The sequence below is a fragment of the Pimephales promelas genome, chromosome 5, assembly GCF_988280905.1.
Source record: "Pimephales promelas chromosome 5, fPimPro1.hap1.1, whole genome shotgun sequence".
In the NCBI taxonomy this organism is placed as follows: domain Eukaryota; kingdom Metazoa; phylum Chordata; class Actinopteri; order Cypriniformes; family Leuciscidae; genus Pimephales; species Pimephales promelas.
In genome coordinates, this window is record NC_142773.1 from 39194397 (window position 1) to 39213278 (window position 18882).

Below are 18882 nucleotides of genomic sequence, written 5' to 3' on the forward strand. Positions count from 1 at the left end.
GTGAGTTTGCGTTTCTTCGCGTTTCTTCAGTCATTAATCGCAGTCTAGCACTACAACGATACATTGAATGTGCATGGGCGACCTCCGTTCACAATAACACGACTATCAACGACATTCGGTTCACGCGTGTTTTCTATAGACGGATTAATCATGAATTAACGATAAGTGAATATTCAGGGACCGCAGAGATCATTGGGCTTTGCTTTCTTTGATATATGTTCAGTTATGTAATTTAAAGATGATTTCTGGGTTATAATGCACCGATTCATCAACACCATCACTTTAAAATGATGCATTTCAATGCATCCCAAACATGTTGACGGAAATCGTTTCTCAGTATATTAGCGTTTTTTATAAAGTAGACTGTTCTTTCCAAATGTGACTTTATTTTAATGACAATTCATCACCTTTTAGTTGACTGTAATGCAGAAACTATTTATATATTAGCTATTTAAACATTAAATTGATACATCGAGGCTCTATTTGTTGCGCTACCTTAAACGTATAGCCAACTGATCTAAATAAAAAAACTGTCCAGACAGGATGATTTCATTACTCTATTACAGAAATGAGAATCTAATGAGAACCATCATTAAGAATAATTAGAAATACAGTCATTGAGGCTAACACATGACAACAAATGGATCAATAGCATTTGTCTCTTTTGGGGTGAAATATGATCTAAACAGCAATACACTGATATGCACCTCATGAACCAAATTCATGTCTGTCTTAGCCAGAGAAATGTCGCCAGTGTCATTTAAAGCAAAGCACCAGTGTAAAGCCAATAATCAGACGGCTTCTCTCATGCATTAAGTCTGTTTGTCTCTTTCTAACGCCTCACATCATTAGTAAATCAATCCAGATTTCTGCAGTGAATATGAAGGCATGCAGTGAGTCACCATGCAAAACACTGTATACTCCCTTTCAAGTGATTGCCTCAGAACGAATCAAATGTTCAAAAAGTGCATGCATTGACCTCTATTTTAAGCGTCCTTACACACATTTGACCTCGTAAAGGTTTTGGCATTATGAACCTTATGAAGTAGCCTACCATAAGGCTTGATGTGATGCTTTCTCTGTGTCTTTTTGTGTAGTGGAAAAGATGCCTCACCATTAATAGGCTACAGCATCAGCGTTATACCAATTTACAAGAACATACAATGTTAAATGACCATGGTTATTATTGCCAGATGCTGTTTTGCCTTTGCTTCAAGACACAGAGCCCGTTCAAAACAGCCGTGTTCAGCCCTGTGCTTCTCATTATGATGGTTATCAGAGCCTCAGTGTGTTTCGCATCCATATATATATATATATATGATAAAAAACCTTGCTTGATTGACACTGTCTTTTTCTCCTTGAAGTGCCTGTGTGCATTGCAAAAATAGCTTATAAAGAGTGTATTTGCAAGCAAAAGATGTACATTTTCTACAAAAGCAGAGCTCTGTGAATGTAAAGCATTCACATGCAACCAGAACAAACCATCAGAGGTATAGTGTGAAATCTGATTTTTTTTACTGGTGACTTAAATTCTTGTATTTCTGATCATGCAAGAACCAAGTTCTCCGGCTGCATGTAATTGAATCTGAGGTCGTTCTGTGTGTTTTATTCGCTACGATTCATACATTTATTCATTTTTTTGGGGGGGGAACTAATAAAGATGAGTAAGACAGCAGGGGCACGGAGACCGCTCACTATCCTCGCACAGGTCTCGTCTTAAGGGTTTTTATACCTCCTTGGATTCGTAAATCTGGTCGACATGTACCCCTCCCTCGCCATCGTTCCTGCGCACTTCAGTGATCAGAGATATGGTTATTTGAGATGGGGTTATAATAAAGATTGTGATTCAGAGATGGGTTGGTTGTGTTGTTGTAGGTCCTGAACATCAGCTACTCTGGTGCAGTATGTTATGATGTAGCCAATAGTACTGAAGCTGCTCTCTCTCTCTCTCTGAGTGTGTGTGTATTTTAAAACAATGTACCTTCTCTTTTAGGCTTTATAATTCTGTGCGTGAGATCTCCGGGAGCAATCGTGAACAGAATGCATAGACACACGGCAACAGCGTCCTTCCTCGTCCTCTTCCTCATCATCAGCCTGGTAAGAGCAGAGATGATCATTTGTTGGAACTGTATTCTCTTGGATTCACATGATTATATCTTACAAATGTGATGATTAGTGAAGTTTGGAAATGGCAAAAATCACTATTATGGTTTCTCATCGGAAGTTATTGTTTTGAGCAAACCCTTACATTCCAAACATCGGAAATTATGATTTTTTCCTGCTATTTAGAGACTAGAATAAAAAACACAGAAACCAGCGTCCAGAGAGCAACAGTCGGGTTCCAGAAGTAAAAACTTTCCATAAAATAGATTTTTAACAATGAATTATACGCTTTTATAGACAGCCTTACTGTGACCTACAAGGTTCTTAATCAATAGTATTTGCTTTTGTTGAAGCTTTTGGCCCACATTGTTTTACAATAATCATATTTAACAGTGAAATTCATGGTAAAACACAAAAACAAAACATTTAGCCTTGATGCTGTACAAAAAATTCAACCAATCAGAGGGTTGAAACAAGCAAGACATACCAAAATATCTCTTTAGCTCCGCCCACTACCAAGCGCTGCAAATGATGCATTGATCTACCTACACTCTCAAAAAAACATATAAATATATATGCATATATGTGCAGTGAATTTTAAAATATAGTTTTTTTTATAAATATATTATCATTTTTATATATAGGGCTGTCAAACGATTAATCAATTCAAAATAAAAGTTTGTGTTTACATAATATATGTGGGTGCACTGTCTATAATTATTTTATATATATAGATACACACACATGCTTGTATATATTTAAGAAATATTTTCATGTATATAGATTTATGTATAATTTAGATTTATATTATATTTACATTTATATTAATTTAAATATTTTATATACAAATAATATTTTTTTCTTAAATATACATGCATGTGTGTGTATTTATATACATATATATACAATATAATTCTACACAATGCACCCACATATATTATGTAAACACAAACTTTTATTTTGGATGCGATTAATCAACTACTCTAAAATGATGCTGTTCTCAATGCTTTGTGGGATTTTTGTTCTTTGTAGATCATAGTACACAGTCTTGTATTGTACATTGTCAATACTTTATTGCTTCAAATCAAAGTTTGTAATGTTATGATTCACATTGTGGCTGCTTGGCTTGGTTGTTGTCTTATAACACTTAAACAACTATTTTTAATATCATCATCGCTGAACAAAGTTGGTGGAAACTAATGCACCCTATATTCTAGCAACCATATAACCATATCTAGCACCAATATTTTATTATATTTGTATTTAAATGACCATAGTAACCACTTTAAAACCAACCACAGGACACCTTAGAAACAGCACAGTGAAGTGATGAACTGGCAAAACACACAAGCATTGATTTAAAACAGAAAAGGTGAAAAACCACATCCTGTGGTTTTGTAGATACTAACTGTACAGTTCTGTGAAAAATGTTCTGTTCTCTGTAATTTTCATACAGTGTGGTAACAATGGCCTCTTATTTTTAATCTTTCATCTATAATGGTCTTTTTCAATCAAAATAAAGATTTTTGAATGGTGGAAAATCACCTATTTTTACTGTAAATGATAAGCTTCCATGACGGCGCAGCACGGCGAGTCAAGTCACCTTTACTCATATAGCGCTTTTTACAATACAGATTGTATCAAAGCAGCTTCACAGTGATAACATGAAAATAATACAACAAAGTTTGTTTCTAGAAGAAAATTGCGTCTTCGTCCACCTTAAGTAAGGCAGATCAATAATATTGTTGAATATTAAATGTCCCCAACTAAGCAAGCCAAAAGCCAAGGCGGCAGTGGCAAGGAACCAAAACTCCTCCATCAAGTGACAGAATGGAGAAAGAAAACCTTGGGAGAAACCAGGCCAGTTCTTCTCTGGCAAACGAGCGAACATTGTAAGATTATGATTCAGGAAGAATTATAGGTCAGAAGTCAGATTGCATCAGAACATTCAGAATATTTAAGAATATTCAGAAGGCTATCGTGTTTTGCGAGCAATAGTGATTATATACTAAAGCTAGTGAAGTCAGATCAATGTGACCAACAAAATTAGATAATATCTAATCTAACCGGCCTTGTCTCGTATATTTATTCTATAGTGCTTTAACGGTCAGTATATCGGTAGTATATATGAAGAGTTCAGATGCAAAAGCCTCTAAGTGCCATTTGAAATTTTCTTTTAGAATGATAATTTTTATCAAGCTTGTATATTTAAGTTCAGTGATTTCACTTAAATGGCAATGATAATTACCTATTAATTGTTATTTAAGTGAAATTACTGAACTTAAATATACAAGTTTGATAAAAATCTTCATTAAAGAAGAAAATTTCAAATGGCATTTAGAGGCTTTTGCATCTGAACTCTTCATATATACTACATGAGGCATTGAGTAGTTTATATAAATAAACTTTTTGTATATATTTTGGTCCCTCTCCCCAACAATTAGTTTTGCCTTCCGTTGAGACATTCAAGGCTTAGTTGGAGGGGTCAGGGCAGGGGTCAGACCTCATAATCTCCAATCTATAAAGATCATGTCTGCTGTCCCAGAAACACAAATAATTCAATGAGTGATGATTCCATTTTCTGACCACACTGAGCCATCTGGATTCTGTGAATCTACGTGAGATTTTACTCAGCATGTCATTAATTTTACTCAGGATATCAATAAATACATGCATGTGAAATTTTCTGCCTAATACACCTGCAAAAGTGATTTTGACCATTCACACTCGTTGTCCTATAGAACAAAGACAAATCATAAATTAGAATCTGCGCTTAGACATCAAGAATTTTGCTATAGTGTCCTGTATTTCAGATGATTTTCTTGAGAAAAAGACAGTAATCTCACATATTCAATCATTGAAACGCAATACGCAGCGAAAAGGAACTTATTTCAATACATAAAGCGCGCGAGTACTGAAATTGGGTCTTTTTGGCGACTTAATGTGCTTGAACGGAATGTAAATACACGCATTTACATTTTGAAATGCCTGTCTTTGCATTTGCAATTATCCTTGTAAACTGCGATTTATGTCTTTAATTAATGTAAATAGTTAATGATATTAGATCCTTAAAGTGATGGCAGTCTAATACCTGCTGTCGCCTGTGGCGTTAATATTGATCAAATAGAAAAAGAAAATCATTTACTGCTCTTGATTGAATCACTTTTGTAACTTTAATTAGGGATGCACGATATATCGGCCACCATATCGGTATCGGCCGATATATGTTCAATTTACTGTTATCGTTATCGTCTGGATAAGAAAATTTAGCCAATATATTAAAGCCGATAAATAATGTATTATTTCCTGTTCAACATGATGGATTTGAATTGCTTGAGGACAGTAAATTGCAACATGCAAGGCTGTCATATCCGCTACATAAAATTATAACGAGAACGTCATTGTAATTGTGTGTTTTGGACGTGGATTTTAATGGTGAGACTGCTGTTTTTGTAATCAGGTTCTCAAAAATTATATAAAAATTTGGGTTTAGATTTATCGGCCAATATATCGGTTATCGACTTTCAAATATAAAGAATTATCGCTTATCGGTATCGGAAAAAATGTTCATATCGGTGCATCCCTAACTTTAATAAGAATAAATATATATTTACTTTACACAGTAAAGCCTGTGCAGTTGTAATAGATCCACTGGAGGCGAGTGTAGTGAGAACCCAAGTGCAGTTTTTAATGATCCAAAACATGAACAAATACAAATAAACCAAGTCTTGGCTCGACAGATAACAGGATCACATTTGGGCAAGGAAGTCATATGACAAGAACCCAGGACAAAACTTCAAAAATAAAAGATATGACACAAAACACAAAACTAGACATGACAGTGTGTTTTTGTGCGTTTAATTACATTATAGTATGTAGTTTTTATGTCTAGTGCTTGATGATATTTCATTAGTGTCTTTGTTCTATTGTAGTTTTGCTCAATAGCTTGTAATCTCTTTCTTTGTTCTTATTTTATCACTGACTGTTTACTTGTTTTCAGTAAGCTTGAGAGTTTTTTTTTTCTTTTTTACTTAGGCTGTAGTATTGAAATTGGTGATGAGAATTTCTGAAATTTCAATAGTATCAAAAATCTTAAATCCTAAATAACTAAATTGTGATATATTGTCGTTATTGTGAAATAAAATGACTCATATGGTGATTTTTGTCATATCTCCCAACCCTGTAGCTACACGTTACAGTCGAAATGTTAGGATTTTCACAGAATGACGTTTGAGTAACCACAAGATTACAAGTTACAAGTATTTTCACTCAGTTGCAGGATGAGGTAACCATGGCAACAGTTGTTGGAAGTGCTTTCCATTAGGATCAATGAACTTTATTATAGATTTAAATTAGCAAAATGTGCAATACTCTTGTATGGAAGTGACATTGTATGTGTATACAGTCCTGATTTATTGTGTGTATAGCCTTAATAGCTCTATTTATTATTTATTTATTTTACTGACGACTCTAAGAGCTTTGCTCAAAAATTCCTATGCACTGGTACTGGATGTGCTTGTACAACCAGTAAATAAACTTCAAACTCATTTAAAGTGACCCCCATCAATTATAAAATGCTGTATACTTCACATCCAACTACAGACAAATCATTGTTTTATATGCATACTACAAGAGTTTGGCAACAGAAATATGTCCAAGAAACCTCAGCTGCACTCATTGCTTTACAATTTCATTTCACAATTCAAAAACATCATTGTTACTCCATGTCTTCTTGTTGGTTACAAATAGATATTTGGTTAGATGTGGATTGGACTGTGATATCAAACCAGGTCATACCAGCTTAAACTGGCTGGTTTGGGGTTCTGGTTCTTGACAACCTCTAACCAGCTTGATCCACCTACAACCATTTAGACCAGCACATAAAATGACCTATTTTAGCTGGATTTTTACAGAGATGGGTGTAGACATTCAATCAAACCCAGTATCGAACCCTATATGGCAGAGACAGAAATAACTTCTATAAAAGATAAAGTATGTGAATTAAAAAAAAAAAGATTATTTTTTAATTTACCCCCAGAGTAAATAGTCTAAACCAGCACAGATTTTTTTCTGTATATGTTTACTGTACAAAAAGGCACATTGTTAGTGGAAACATTCTTGTGTTTTCTTTTCTTTTCTTTTTTTTGGCAGGAATTCATCATCTCCACTGCTGTTGTTTGTTGGTATTGCTCTTGTGTTGTTCTGGTTTATAAACTTTTTGTTTTTTAATGTTTGTTCTTCCAGATGTGGCCCATACAATCTGAGAACTGTGTCACCAAGCGTGAAGAAGAGAGATGCTTGGAGCGAATCGCTCTACATGACCGCAAAGATGACGAAAAACTTGGTAAGAGACATAACGAAATGCGTTTGACTCGATCTTCCAATTATAGTGAAAGATGAACAGGAAACAATATCATTGTTATTGTTCTCTTTCTAGACAAATTTGTATCCCTCATTCGCATGTCGAATTCACAACAAGCCGTGGATCAGTTAGCTGATACTGAGAGGATTTTAAGTGAGACAAGGATTTGACTGATATGGCAAAATATAACAGCTGATTACAGTTAAAAATGTTACGTAGGGTGACCATATTTTGGTTACAAAAAAACAGGACACTCGGCCCAGCAAACACATGGGCCAACTCAAATGATACTCGAAGTTTACTCAAAGATACCTTGTTAATTTCATTACATTTAAAGTAGGTTATGCCTCCTCTGTATGGATAGAAAATGGTTATATTGTTATATGAAAACAGGACATGTCCTGACTCCTGGGAAAACAGGACAGTTGGTCACCCTAATGTTATGTAGCATTTTATCAAAACTTGCTAACCTTTTTGTACACTGAAAATTTGAGGTCTGTAAGATATCAGGTCGGTAATGTTCTTGAAAGAAGTCTTTTCTGCTAACCAAGACTGCACTTATTTGGTTAAACATACAGAAAAAAAAAACAGTAATATTGTAAAACTGTTTAATGGCCTTTAAAGGGACAATTTAGTATTTAGCATTAAGCTTTGTATTGGCAGAAAACCTGTAGTATTTTCAAATAACCATGCTTTCCACCCTCATATCCCCCTGAGACGAGAGATTCATGTATTTTTGTCTGGAAAAAATCCAAAAATCGTCATTTTGCATCATCAGAGGATTTTTTGTCCAGAGGCTAAAGACTACAGTCAGTAGTGTGTCTGTCCCGCATGTCCTCAACCCGCCCATAGAGGGCGATCTCACTCACTGAATGAACACATAGTGTCGGCCATCTTTTTTTGGAAGCTAAGCTAGCAGGCTCTTGTTCTGTGGAGAAAGCTGAGTAGTCGGGGTTAACATCGTCTTTTTCCCGGACATGTCCGGCCGTCGATGTCCGGGATTCAGCTTTTGCTTTCTGCAGTCGCCATTCGTTGTTTACATGCACAGCTTTTGTTTCAATCTAACCGAATTCAGTCCGATTGGTGGATCTGAATGTAGTGTTTACATGAACGCTAAACAAGTGATCGGTTGATGTGTGTTTTAACATTGCTAAGAAAATTGAGAGATACGAGACCGGTGCGTCTCACAGGGGTCGCTCATCGGTAATCACGCCACCGGCCTCGCGCCGTTCTCCCGCGGCCCTCACTCGTCCCGCCCGCCACAGTAAACATGATGAGTGGCGACTGTAGCACTGGCGTAGGAACCGGGGGGGGACGGGGGGGACGTGTCCCCCTCAATATTGAAAAATGCGGCATGTGTCCCACCCAAAAAATTGCATACCTAACTTACCGCAGGAACACAAACTGTACATTTGGAACTTTTATTTTTAATGCGCGACAAAGAAGAGATTCGGTTTTGCCAGCAAGTCAAACCCAGAGTGATAGTTAGGTTAAACCCTTAAACCCAGTTAAACCTTCCCATTTCATGTTTGAATAATCACCATTCGCTTCATGTATTTCACTCACCGGAGCATCTGATTGGTAGAGAGAAGTTAACATTACACTAACGCACCAGCTTTGAACTGGAACCTACATGATTTATCTAATCATGTTACTTATATCACATACCTTTTTTGCAGTTTGAATAAATAATAAACACAGCAGTTTGAACTCTTCTCCTCTTTATTATTTCACACATCAGATCACTAACTCCAAAAACTCGCGACTGTACTAAGTGCGCAGGACCCATCTACGGCAAGCCCCGAGGGGAAAAATACACTTGCATACACACATAAAACAAGCGCTATCAGTACCGGTATTATAGTAACATACTTTGTTGGATTATGTCATTTACAATCCAAAAAAAGTCTGTCACAATAATAATTATTAAAATTAAAGCTGCAAGCAGCGATGGGCGGGCCCTCGCACCTGTAGCACGTCGGGGTCTGAGGCGGCCGCGTTGCATTTTCTGCAGCTCAGCCAGTGCGGCTGTGTATTTACTACGCTGCTTCGTTAAAGGTCACTTCCTGTTGCCAGCAGGTGGCACTATGACTGTGGGTGAATGTCGGAATGTAGATTTGTTCAGGGTGGGACTCTCGTCAAAGGTGTAAAATTTCATGCATATCTGGGCTTTTACAGTCAAGTTACTACAACTTCCTGTTTCAAGGCGAATCATCGACGCCACGGACACGCCCATCGACGAAAACCCGCAGATAGCACAACTTTACATCGTCAATGCCTTTAGAAGGCACAGCAGAAATGTGAAGTCGATCCGACTAAAGCCCTAGGAGGAGTTAGTTAAAGTACGTAATGAGTAAATCATCAAAAAATGGCGGTAAAATTAGAAATGGCCGACTTCCTGTTGAGTTTAAGGCATCGCTCCAGGAGACTTTTCTGTGCGTCTGGTCATGGTAGATGTACCACAGAAATTTCTTACATGTCGGTCAAACATGCGGCGGGGGCTGCTTTGTTAAAGGCCACTTCCTGTTGCCAGCAGGTGGCGCTATGACTGTGGGTGAATGTCGGCATGTAGATTTGTTCAGGGTGGGACTCTTGTCAAATATGTAAAATTTCGTGCAGATCTGGGCATTTACAGCCAAGTTACTACAACTTCCTGTTTCATGGCGAATCATCAACGCTTCGGACACGCCAATCGACGAAAATGCGCAAATAGCACAACTTTACATCGTCAATGCCTTTAGAAGGCACAGCAGAAATGTGAAGTCGGTCCGACTAAATCCCTAGGAGGAGTTCGTTAAAGTACGGAGTGTGTAAATCGTCCAAAAATGGCCTCCAAATTCAAAATGGTGGACTTCCTGTCAAGTTTAGGGCATCGCTCCAAGAGGCTGTTTTGTGCGTCTGGTCATAGTAGATGTACCACAGAAGTTTCGTACATGTCGGTCAAACAAGCGGCGGGGGCTGCTTCGTTTAAGGTCACTTCCTGTTGCCACTAGGTGGCGCTATGACTGTGGGTGAATGTCGGCATGTAGATATGTTCAGGGTGGGACTCTTGTCAAATGTGTAAAATTTCGTGCAGATCTGGGCATTTACAGCCAAGTTACAACAACTTCCTGTTTCATGGCGAATCATTGACGCCACGGACACGCCCATCGACGAAAACACGCAGATAGCACAACTTTACATCTTCAATGCCTTTAGAAGGTACAGCAGAAATTTGAAGTTGATCCGACTAATTCCCTAGGAGGAGTTCGTTAAGGTACGGAGTGTGTAAATCGTCCCAAATCGGTCGCCAAATTCAAAATGGCGGACTTCCTGTCGAGTTTAGGGTATGGGTTCTTGAGGCTTTTTTGTACGTCTGGTCATGGTAGATGTACCACAGAAATTTCGTACATGTCGGTCAAACATATGGCGGGGGCTGCTACGTTACAGGTCACTTCCTGTTGCCAGCAGGTGGCGCTATGACTTAGGGTGAATGTCGGCATGTAGATTTGTTCAGGGCGGGACTCTAGTCAAATGTGTAAAATTTCGTGCAGGTCTGGGCATTTACAGCCAAGTTATTACAACTTCCTGTTTCATGGCGAATCTTCGACGCCACAGACACGCCCATCGACGAAAACGCGCAGATAGCACAACTTTACATCGTCAATGCCTTTAGAAGGCACAGCAGAAATTTTAAGTCCATCCGACTAAATCCCTAGGAGGAGTTCGTTAAAGTACGGAGTCTGTAAATCGTCCAAAAATGGCCGCCAAATTCAAAATGGCGGACATCCTGTCGAGTTTAGGGTATGGGTTCTTGAGGCTTTTTTGTGCGTCTTGATATGATACACGTCCCCACCAAATTTCGTGCATGTAGGTTGAACGTGGACGAGGGGCTAATTTTTTCCAATTTTCTAGGTGGCGCTATCGTGCCATTTTGCCCCGCCCATCCGCGAAACCCACAAAATACGAAATTTTTCACCAGTCCTGACATGCGTGCCAAATTTGGTGAGTTTTTGAGCATGTTGTGGCCCCGAAAATGGCACTTACTTTGCAGAAAAAAGAAAAAAAAAAATAATCCTAACAGTTTCAATAGGGTCCTCGCACTGTTAGTGCTCGGGCCCTAAAAAAAAAAAAAATAATCCTAACAGTTTCAATAGGGACCTCGCACTGTTAGTGCTCGGGCCCTAAAAATTAAAGCTGCAAGCAGCGATGGGCGGGCCCTCGCACCTGTAGCACGTCGGGGTCTGAGGCGGTCACGTTGCATTTTCTGCAGCTCAGCCGGTGTGGATGTGCATTTGCTACGCTGCTTCGTTAAAGGTCACTTCCTGTTTCCAGCAGGTGGCGCTATGACTGTGGGTGAATATCGGCATGTAGATTTGTTCAGGGCGGGACTCTTGTCAAAGGTGTAAAATTTCATGCATATCTGGGCTTTTACAGCCAAGTTACTACAACTTCCTGTTTCATGGCGAATCATCGACGCCACGGACACGCCCATCGACGAAAACGCGCAGATAGCACAACTTTACATCGTCAATGCCTTTAGAAGGTACAGCAGAAATATGAAGTTGATCCGACTAAATCCCTAGGAGGAGTTCGTTAAAGTACGGAGTGTGTAAATCGTCCCAAATCGGTCGCCAAATTAAAAATGGCGGACTTCCTGTCGAGTTTAGGGTATGGGTTCTTGAGGCTTTTTTGTGCGTCTGGTCATGGTAGATGTACCACAGAAATTTCGTACATTTCGGTCAAACAAGTGGCGGGGGCTGCTTCGTTAAAGGTCACTTCCTGTTGCCAGCAGGTGGCGCTATGACTGTGGGTGAATGTCGGCATGTAGATTTGTTCAGGGCGGGACTCTTGTCAAATGTGTAAAATTTTGTGCAGATCTGGGCATTTGCAGCCAAGTTACTACAACTTCCTGTTTCATGGCGAATCTTCGACGCCACGGACACGCCCATCGACGAAAACGCGCAGATAGCACAACTTTACATCGTCAATGCCTTTAGAAGGCACAGCAGAAATTTTAAGTCGATCCGACAAAATCCCTAGGAGGAGTTCGTTAAAGTACGGAGTCTGTAAATCGTCCAAAAATGGCCGCCAAATTCAAAATGGCGGACCTCCTGTCGAGTTTAGGGTATGGGTTCTTGAGGCTTTTTTGTGCGTCTTGATATGATACACGTCCCCACCAAATTTCGTGCATGTAGGTTGAACGTGGACGAGGGGCTAATTTTTTCCAATTTTCTAGGTGGCGCTAGCGTGCCATTTTGCCCCGCCCATCTGCGAAACCCACAAAATACGAAATTTTTCACCAGTCCTGACATGCATGCCAAATTTGGTGAGTTTTTGAGCATGTTGCGGCCCCGAAAATGGCACTTACTTTGCAGAAAAAAGAAAAAAAAAAAAATTAAAGCTGCAAGCAGCGATGGGCGGGCCCTCGCACCTGTAGCGCGTTGGGGTGTGAGGCGACCGCGTTGCATATTCTGCGGCTCAGCTGGTGCGGCTGTCAATTTGGTTCGCTGCTTCGTTAAAGGTCACTTCCTGTTGCCAGCAGGTGGCGCTATGACTTAGGGTGAATTCGGGCGTGTAGATTTGTTCAGGGCTGGACTCTTGTCAAATGTGTCAAATTTCATTCAGATCTGGGCATTTACAGCCAAGTTACTACAACTTCCTGTTTCATGGCGAATCATCGACGCCACGGACATGCCCATCGATGAAAACGCGCAGAGAGCACAACTTTACATCGTCAATGCCTTTAGAAGGCACAGCAGAAATTTGAAGTCGATCCGACTAAATCCCTAGGAGGAGTTAAAGTACGTAATGAGTAAATCATCCAAAAATGGCGGTAAAATTAGAAATGGCTGACTTCCTGTTGCGTTTAGGGCATTGCTCCAAGAGACTTTTCTGTGCGTCTGGACATGGTGGATGTACCACAGAAATTTCGTACATGTTGGTCAAGCATGTGGCGAGGGCTGCGTCTTTAAAGGTCACTTCCTCTTGCCACTAGGTAGCGCTATGACTGTGGGTGAATATCGGCATGTAGATTTGTTCAGGGCGGGACCCTTGTCAAATGTGCAAAATTTCCTGCAGATATGGGCATTTATAGCCAAGTTACTACAACTTCCTGTTTCATGGCGAAACATCGACGCCACGGACACGCCCATCGACGAAAACGCGCAGATAGCACAACTTTACATCGTCAATGCCTTTAGAAGGCACAGCAGAAATTTGAAGTCGATTCGACTAAATCCCTAGGAGGAGTTCGTTAAAGTACGGAGTGTGTAAATCGTCCCAAAATGGGCGCCAAATTCAAAATGGCGGACTTCCTGTCGAGTTTAGGGTATGGGTTCTTGAGGCTTTTTTGTGCGTCTGGTCATGGTAGATGTACCACAGAAATTTCGTACATTTCGGTCAAACAAGTGGCGGGGGCTGCTTCGTTAAAGGTCACTTCCTGTTGCCAGCAGGTGGCGCTATGACTGTGGGTGAATGTCGGCATGTAGATTTGTTCAGGGCGGGACTCTTGTCAAATGTGTAAAATTTCGTGCAGATCTGGGCATTTACAGCCAAGTTACTACAACTTCCTGTTTCATGGCGAATCTTCGACGCCACGCACACGCCCATTGACGAAAACGCGCAGATAGCACAACTTTACATCGTCAATGCCTTTAGAAGGCACAGCAGAAATTTTAAGTCGATCCGACTAAATCCCTAGGAGGAGTTCGTTAAAGTACGGAGTCTGTAAATCGTCCAAAAATGGCCGCCAAATTCAAAATGGCGGACCTCCTGTCGAGTTTAGGGTATGGGTTCTTGAGGCTTTTTTGTGCGTCTTGATATGATACACGTCCCCACCAAATTTTGTGCATGTAGGTTGAACGTGGACGAGGGGCTAATTTTTTCTAATTTTCTAGGTGGCGCTAGCGTGCCATTTTGCCCCGCCCATCCGCGAAACCCACAAAATACGAAATTTTTCACCAGTCCTGACATGCATGCCAAATTTGGTGAGTTTTTGAGCATGTTGCGGCCCCGAAAATGGCACTTACTTTGCAGAAAAAAGAAAAATTAAAGCTGCAAGCAGCGATGGGCGGGCCCTCGCACCTGTAGCACGTCGGGGTCTGAGGCGGCCGCGTTGCATTTTCTGCAGCTCAGCCAGTGCGGCTGTGTATTTACTACGCTGCTTCGTTAAAGGTCACTTCCTGTTGCCAGCAGGTGGCACTATGACTGTGGGTGAATGTCGGAATGTAGATTTGTTCAGGGTGGGACTCTCGTCAAAGGTGTAAAATTTCATGCATATCTGGGCTTTTACAGTCAAGTTACTACAACTTCCTGTTTCAAGGCGAATCATCGACGCCACGGACACGCCCATCGACGAAAACCCGCAGATAGCACAACTTTACATCGTCAATGCCTTTAGAAGGCACAGCAGAAATGTGAAGTCGATCCGACTAAAGCCCTAGGAGGAGTTAGTTAAAGTACGTAATGAGTAAATCATCAAAAAATGGCGGTAAAATTAGAAATGGCCGACTTCCTGTTGAGTTTAAGGCATCGCTCCAGGAGACTTTTCTGTGCGTCTGGTCATGGTAGATGTACCACAGAAATTTCTTACATGTCGGTCAAACATGCGGCGGGGGCTGCTTTGTTAAAGGCCACTTCCTGTTGCCAGCAGGTGGCGCTATGACTGTGGGTGAATGTCGGCATGTAGATTTGTTCAGGGTGGGACTCTTGTCAAATATGTAAAATTTCGTGCAGATCTGGGCATTTACAGCCAAGTTACTACAACTTCCTGTTTCATGGCGAATCATCAACGCTTCGGACACGCCAATCGACGAAAATGCGCAAATAGCACAACTTTACATCGTCAATGCCTTTAGAAGGCACAGCAGAAATGTGAAGTCGGTCCGACTAAATCCCTAGGAGGAGTTCGTTAAAGTACGGAGTGTGTAAATCGTCCAAAAATGGCCTCCAAATTCAAAATGGTGGACTTCCTGTCAAGTTTAGGGCATCGCTCCAAGAGGCTGTTTTGTGCGTCTGGTCATAGTAGATGTACCACAGAAGTTTCGTACATGTCGGTCAAACAAGCGGCGGGGGCTGCTTCGTTTAAGGTCACTTCCTGTTGCCACTAGGTGGCGCTATGACTGTGGGTGAATGTCGGCATGTAGATATGTTCAGGGTGGGACTCTTGTCAAATGTGTAAAATTTCGTGCAGATCTGGGCATTTACAGCCAAGTTACAACAACTTCCTGTTTCATGGCGAATCATTGACGCCACGGACACGCCCATCGACGAAAACACGCAGATAGCACAACTTTACATCTTCAATGCCTTTAGAAGGTACAGCAGAAATTTGAAGTTGATCCGACTAATTCCCTAGGAGGAGTTCGTTAAGGTACGGAGTGTGTAAATCGTCCCAAATCGGTCGCCAAATTCAAAATGGCGGACTTCCTGTCGAGTTTAGGGTATGGGTTCTTGAGGCTTTTTTGTACGTCTGGTCATGGTAGATGTACCACAGAAATTTCGTACATGTCGGTCAAACATATGGCGGGGGCTGCTACGTTACAGGTCACTTCCTGTTGCCAGCAGGTGGCGCTATGACTTAGGGTGAATGTCGGCATGTAGATTTGTTCAGGGCGGGACTCTAGTCAAATGTGTAAAATTTCGTGCAGGTCTGGGCATTTACAGCCAAGTTATTACAACTTCCTGTTTCATGGCGAATCTTCGACGCCACAGACACGCCCATCGACGAAAACGCGCAGATAGCACAACTTTACATCGTCAATGCCTTTAGAAGGCACAGCAGAAATTTTAAGTCCATCCGACTAAATCCCTAGGAGGAGTTCGTTAAAGTACGGAGTCTGTAAATCGTCCAAAAATGGCCGCCAAATTCAAAATGGCGGACATCCTGTCGAGTTTAGGGTATGGGTTCTTGAGGCTTTTTTGTGCGTCTTGATATGATACACGTCCCCACCAAATTTCGTGCATGTAGGTTGAACGTGGACGAGGGGCTAATTTTTTCCAATTTTCTAGGTGGCGCTATCGTGCCATTTTGCCCCGCCCATCCGCGAAACCCACAAAATACGAAATTTTTCACCAGTCCTGACATGCGTGCCAAATTTGGTGAGTTTTTGAGCATGTTGTGGCCCCGAAAATGGCACTTACTTTGCAGAAAAAAGAAAAAAAAAAATAATCCTAACAGTTTCAATAGGGTCCTCGCACTGTTAGTGCTCGGGCCCTAAAAAGATTTTGAGGACAGTTACACTGTATTGAGACAGTTGAGAAATAATAATATTTTTACAGTTTTCAACAATAATTGTCATTATTGAACCCTTGCTCTGATTTCTCAGTTTTCTCATTATTTTAGCAAATAATATATTTATATATGTTTTTTGAGATGGTTTGTTTTAAGAAGTTTCTAAGAGTTAGTAAAAGAGTAAAGCAAAAGTTAAAACTTTTTTTTTAAGTAGGCATCTATTTTTTTATTAAGTATTTATTTTTTATTAACACTGCATTCATTTATAATATATCATTATTGCGTGACATTTGTGTCAATAATCGTCAAGCACAGGTGACTTCGCATAGTGGGAGGGGGCCCCAAAACACCACCATTGCAAGTACCACATCACCAAACTGTATGTTACTATTATGGTGGTGGGATAGACGTTGATTCATAATGGCCAATATGTCCCCCCCAATGTCAAAGACGTTCCTACGCCCTTGGACTGTAGATCGCAAAAGCTGAATCCCGGACATTTTGGGCGATCTCGAAACACATTTTCGGGCAGACTCATCAATAGTAGCAGAGAATGTCTAATTGAAGAGAATTGGCACTGGCTGGTTACTTCCAGGATCTGGACTGGCTGCAGTAACACGTCTCTGTCCATGCGGGGGCGCTCGCGGTCGAGTGCAGAATGAATGGGAGTAAATGGGGTTTCACGCCCAAAAATCCACTTTTCTCAGGATGTATTTTTTTGTCAAGTAATTTGAAAGTTGCATTCAAAGGGGAGGGCTAAGAAAATACACTCAGCTGAAAATTGCATTTTTAAGTTCACTTATCTGTTTTAAAAATCCATTCAAAAATGTGATGACGTCACACAATAGCAGAATGCTAGCATGTTCCGGCCAACAACAGCCTAACCTGTAAGAAATCAAAAGGACATAAGTACTCGTTCATTCGACTTTTGGCCTATAATCTATATTGAACTTGCGGAATCAACAATAAAATCTATTTTGATTTAACGACAAGCAGGTGAAAGAGACACATTTAGCCGTTTAGCCCCATAGACTCCCATTCATTCTGCTCTCGCCCGCGATCACCTCCAGTGGAATTCTAATGGAACTGCAACCAAGATAATACACAATAGCATAGCTGTCAACCCTCCCGTTTTTTCCGGGTTTCTCACGTATTTTTACTCTTTTCCCGCTGTCTTCCCGTTTTAGTATTTTCCCGTAAAATATCCCGTATTTTTACTCTGATTGTGTGAGACGTACGAGCTCGGACTGATTCGGCTTGAAGTCGTTTATTCTCAGATGCGGCGCCGCGCGCGCTGGCCGGAGACACACTGGCTGTGTGGCGTGTCCGTTTTTATTTCGGTTCCCATGTTAACAGATTAAAGCTTGCACACTCCAGAAAACGCGTGCATGCTAGAAATAGAACTGACGCCTATTTTTTCACGTGACACGCAAGCGTGTTGAAAGCGTTTCCAGGCAAAATAAAAATAAAAAAATAGGAAACGATGTTTATATGTAATTTTGTACTCGAATAGCCTACATTTTACATTTTGATGTTTGAAAGTCAAGGTTTTTACATAAATTCAGATATCAATGTAATTTAAACAAATAATAATTATAATAATCGATTTATATTGCCATTAGTTTTGCCTATATATAATTTAATGTCATATAACATATGAATAAAATATCTTTTCTTTTTTTTTTCATTTGTTTCTTATGCTCTTAATAATGATTACACAAAGAAGAAGAAAAAACTTTTGGAAAAAAACGTTCTGGGCCTCAGGAGGATATAAAGATGGGATAGGCTACAATAACAACAGAGTGTGTCTTCTGAGTGACGGTCCACCACCAGGCTAAATATAGGCTCTTTAATAAAATGTGTAAATGTAATTGAAATAAACAGACAGCCCACTTCCCTATTTTGTGGGTTTTGGAAGATAACAGTTGAAATTGTTGTCATAAAGGCAAGAGCAACACACCGCTAATCCAAATGTAGATTTTTTTTTCTTTAAATGACACTAGTTTTTAGGCTAGTTATTAACTCTTTAGACTTTTAAGGATTAGTGCTTTATTTTTAAAGTTTGTGGGTAAGAATCGTGTAAAAAAAAATCCCTTATTTTGGGGAAGGATTTCGGGAAAACTCCCTTATTTTCAATGTTCAATGTTGACAGCTATGCACAATAGGGCTAATAGGAAGTGCCTAGGCTCTCCGTTAGACGGGC

At 40.2% G+C, this 18882-nt stretch overlaps 1 protein-coding gene across 4 annotated transcripts in view; it reads left to right on the forward strand.

Annotated features, from left to right (window-relative positions):
* adcyap1r1a (ADCYAP receptor type Ia) overlaps positions 1-18882 on the forward strand; it is a 54788-nt gene that overhangs the window by 229 nt on the left and 35677 nt on the right. For all 4 annotated transcript variants that reach the window (XM_039676320.2, XM_039676321.2, XM_039676322.2 and 1 more), the window contains exons 2-3: positions 1994-2097; positions 7348-7447. In XM_039676320.2, coding sequence (XP_039532254.1) covers positions 2041-2097; positions 7348-7447 — 157 coding nt within the window. In that variant the 5' untranslated portion in view covers positions 1994-2040. The remainder of the gene's footprint in view (positions 1-1993; positions 2098-7347; positions 7448-18882) is intronic.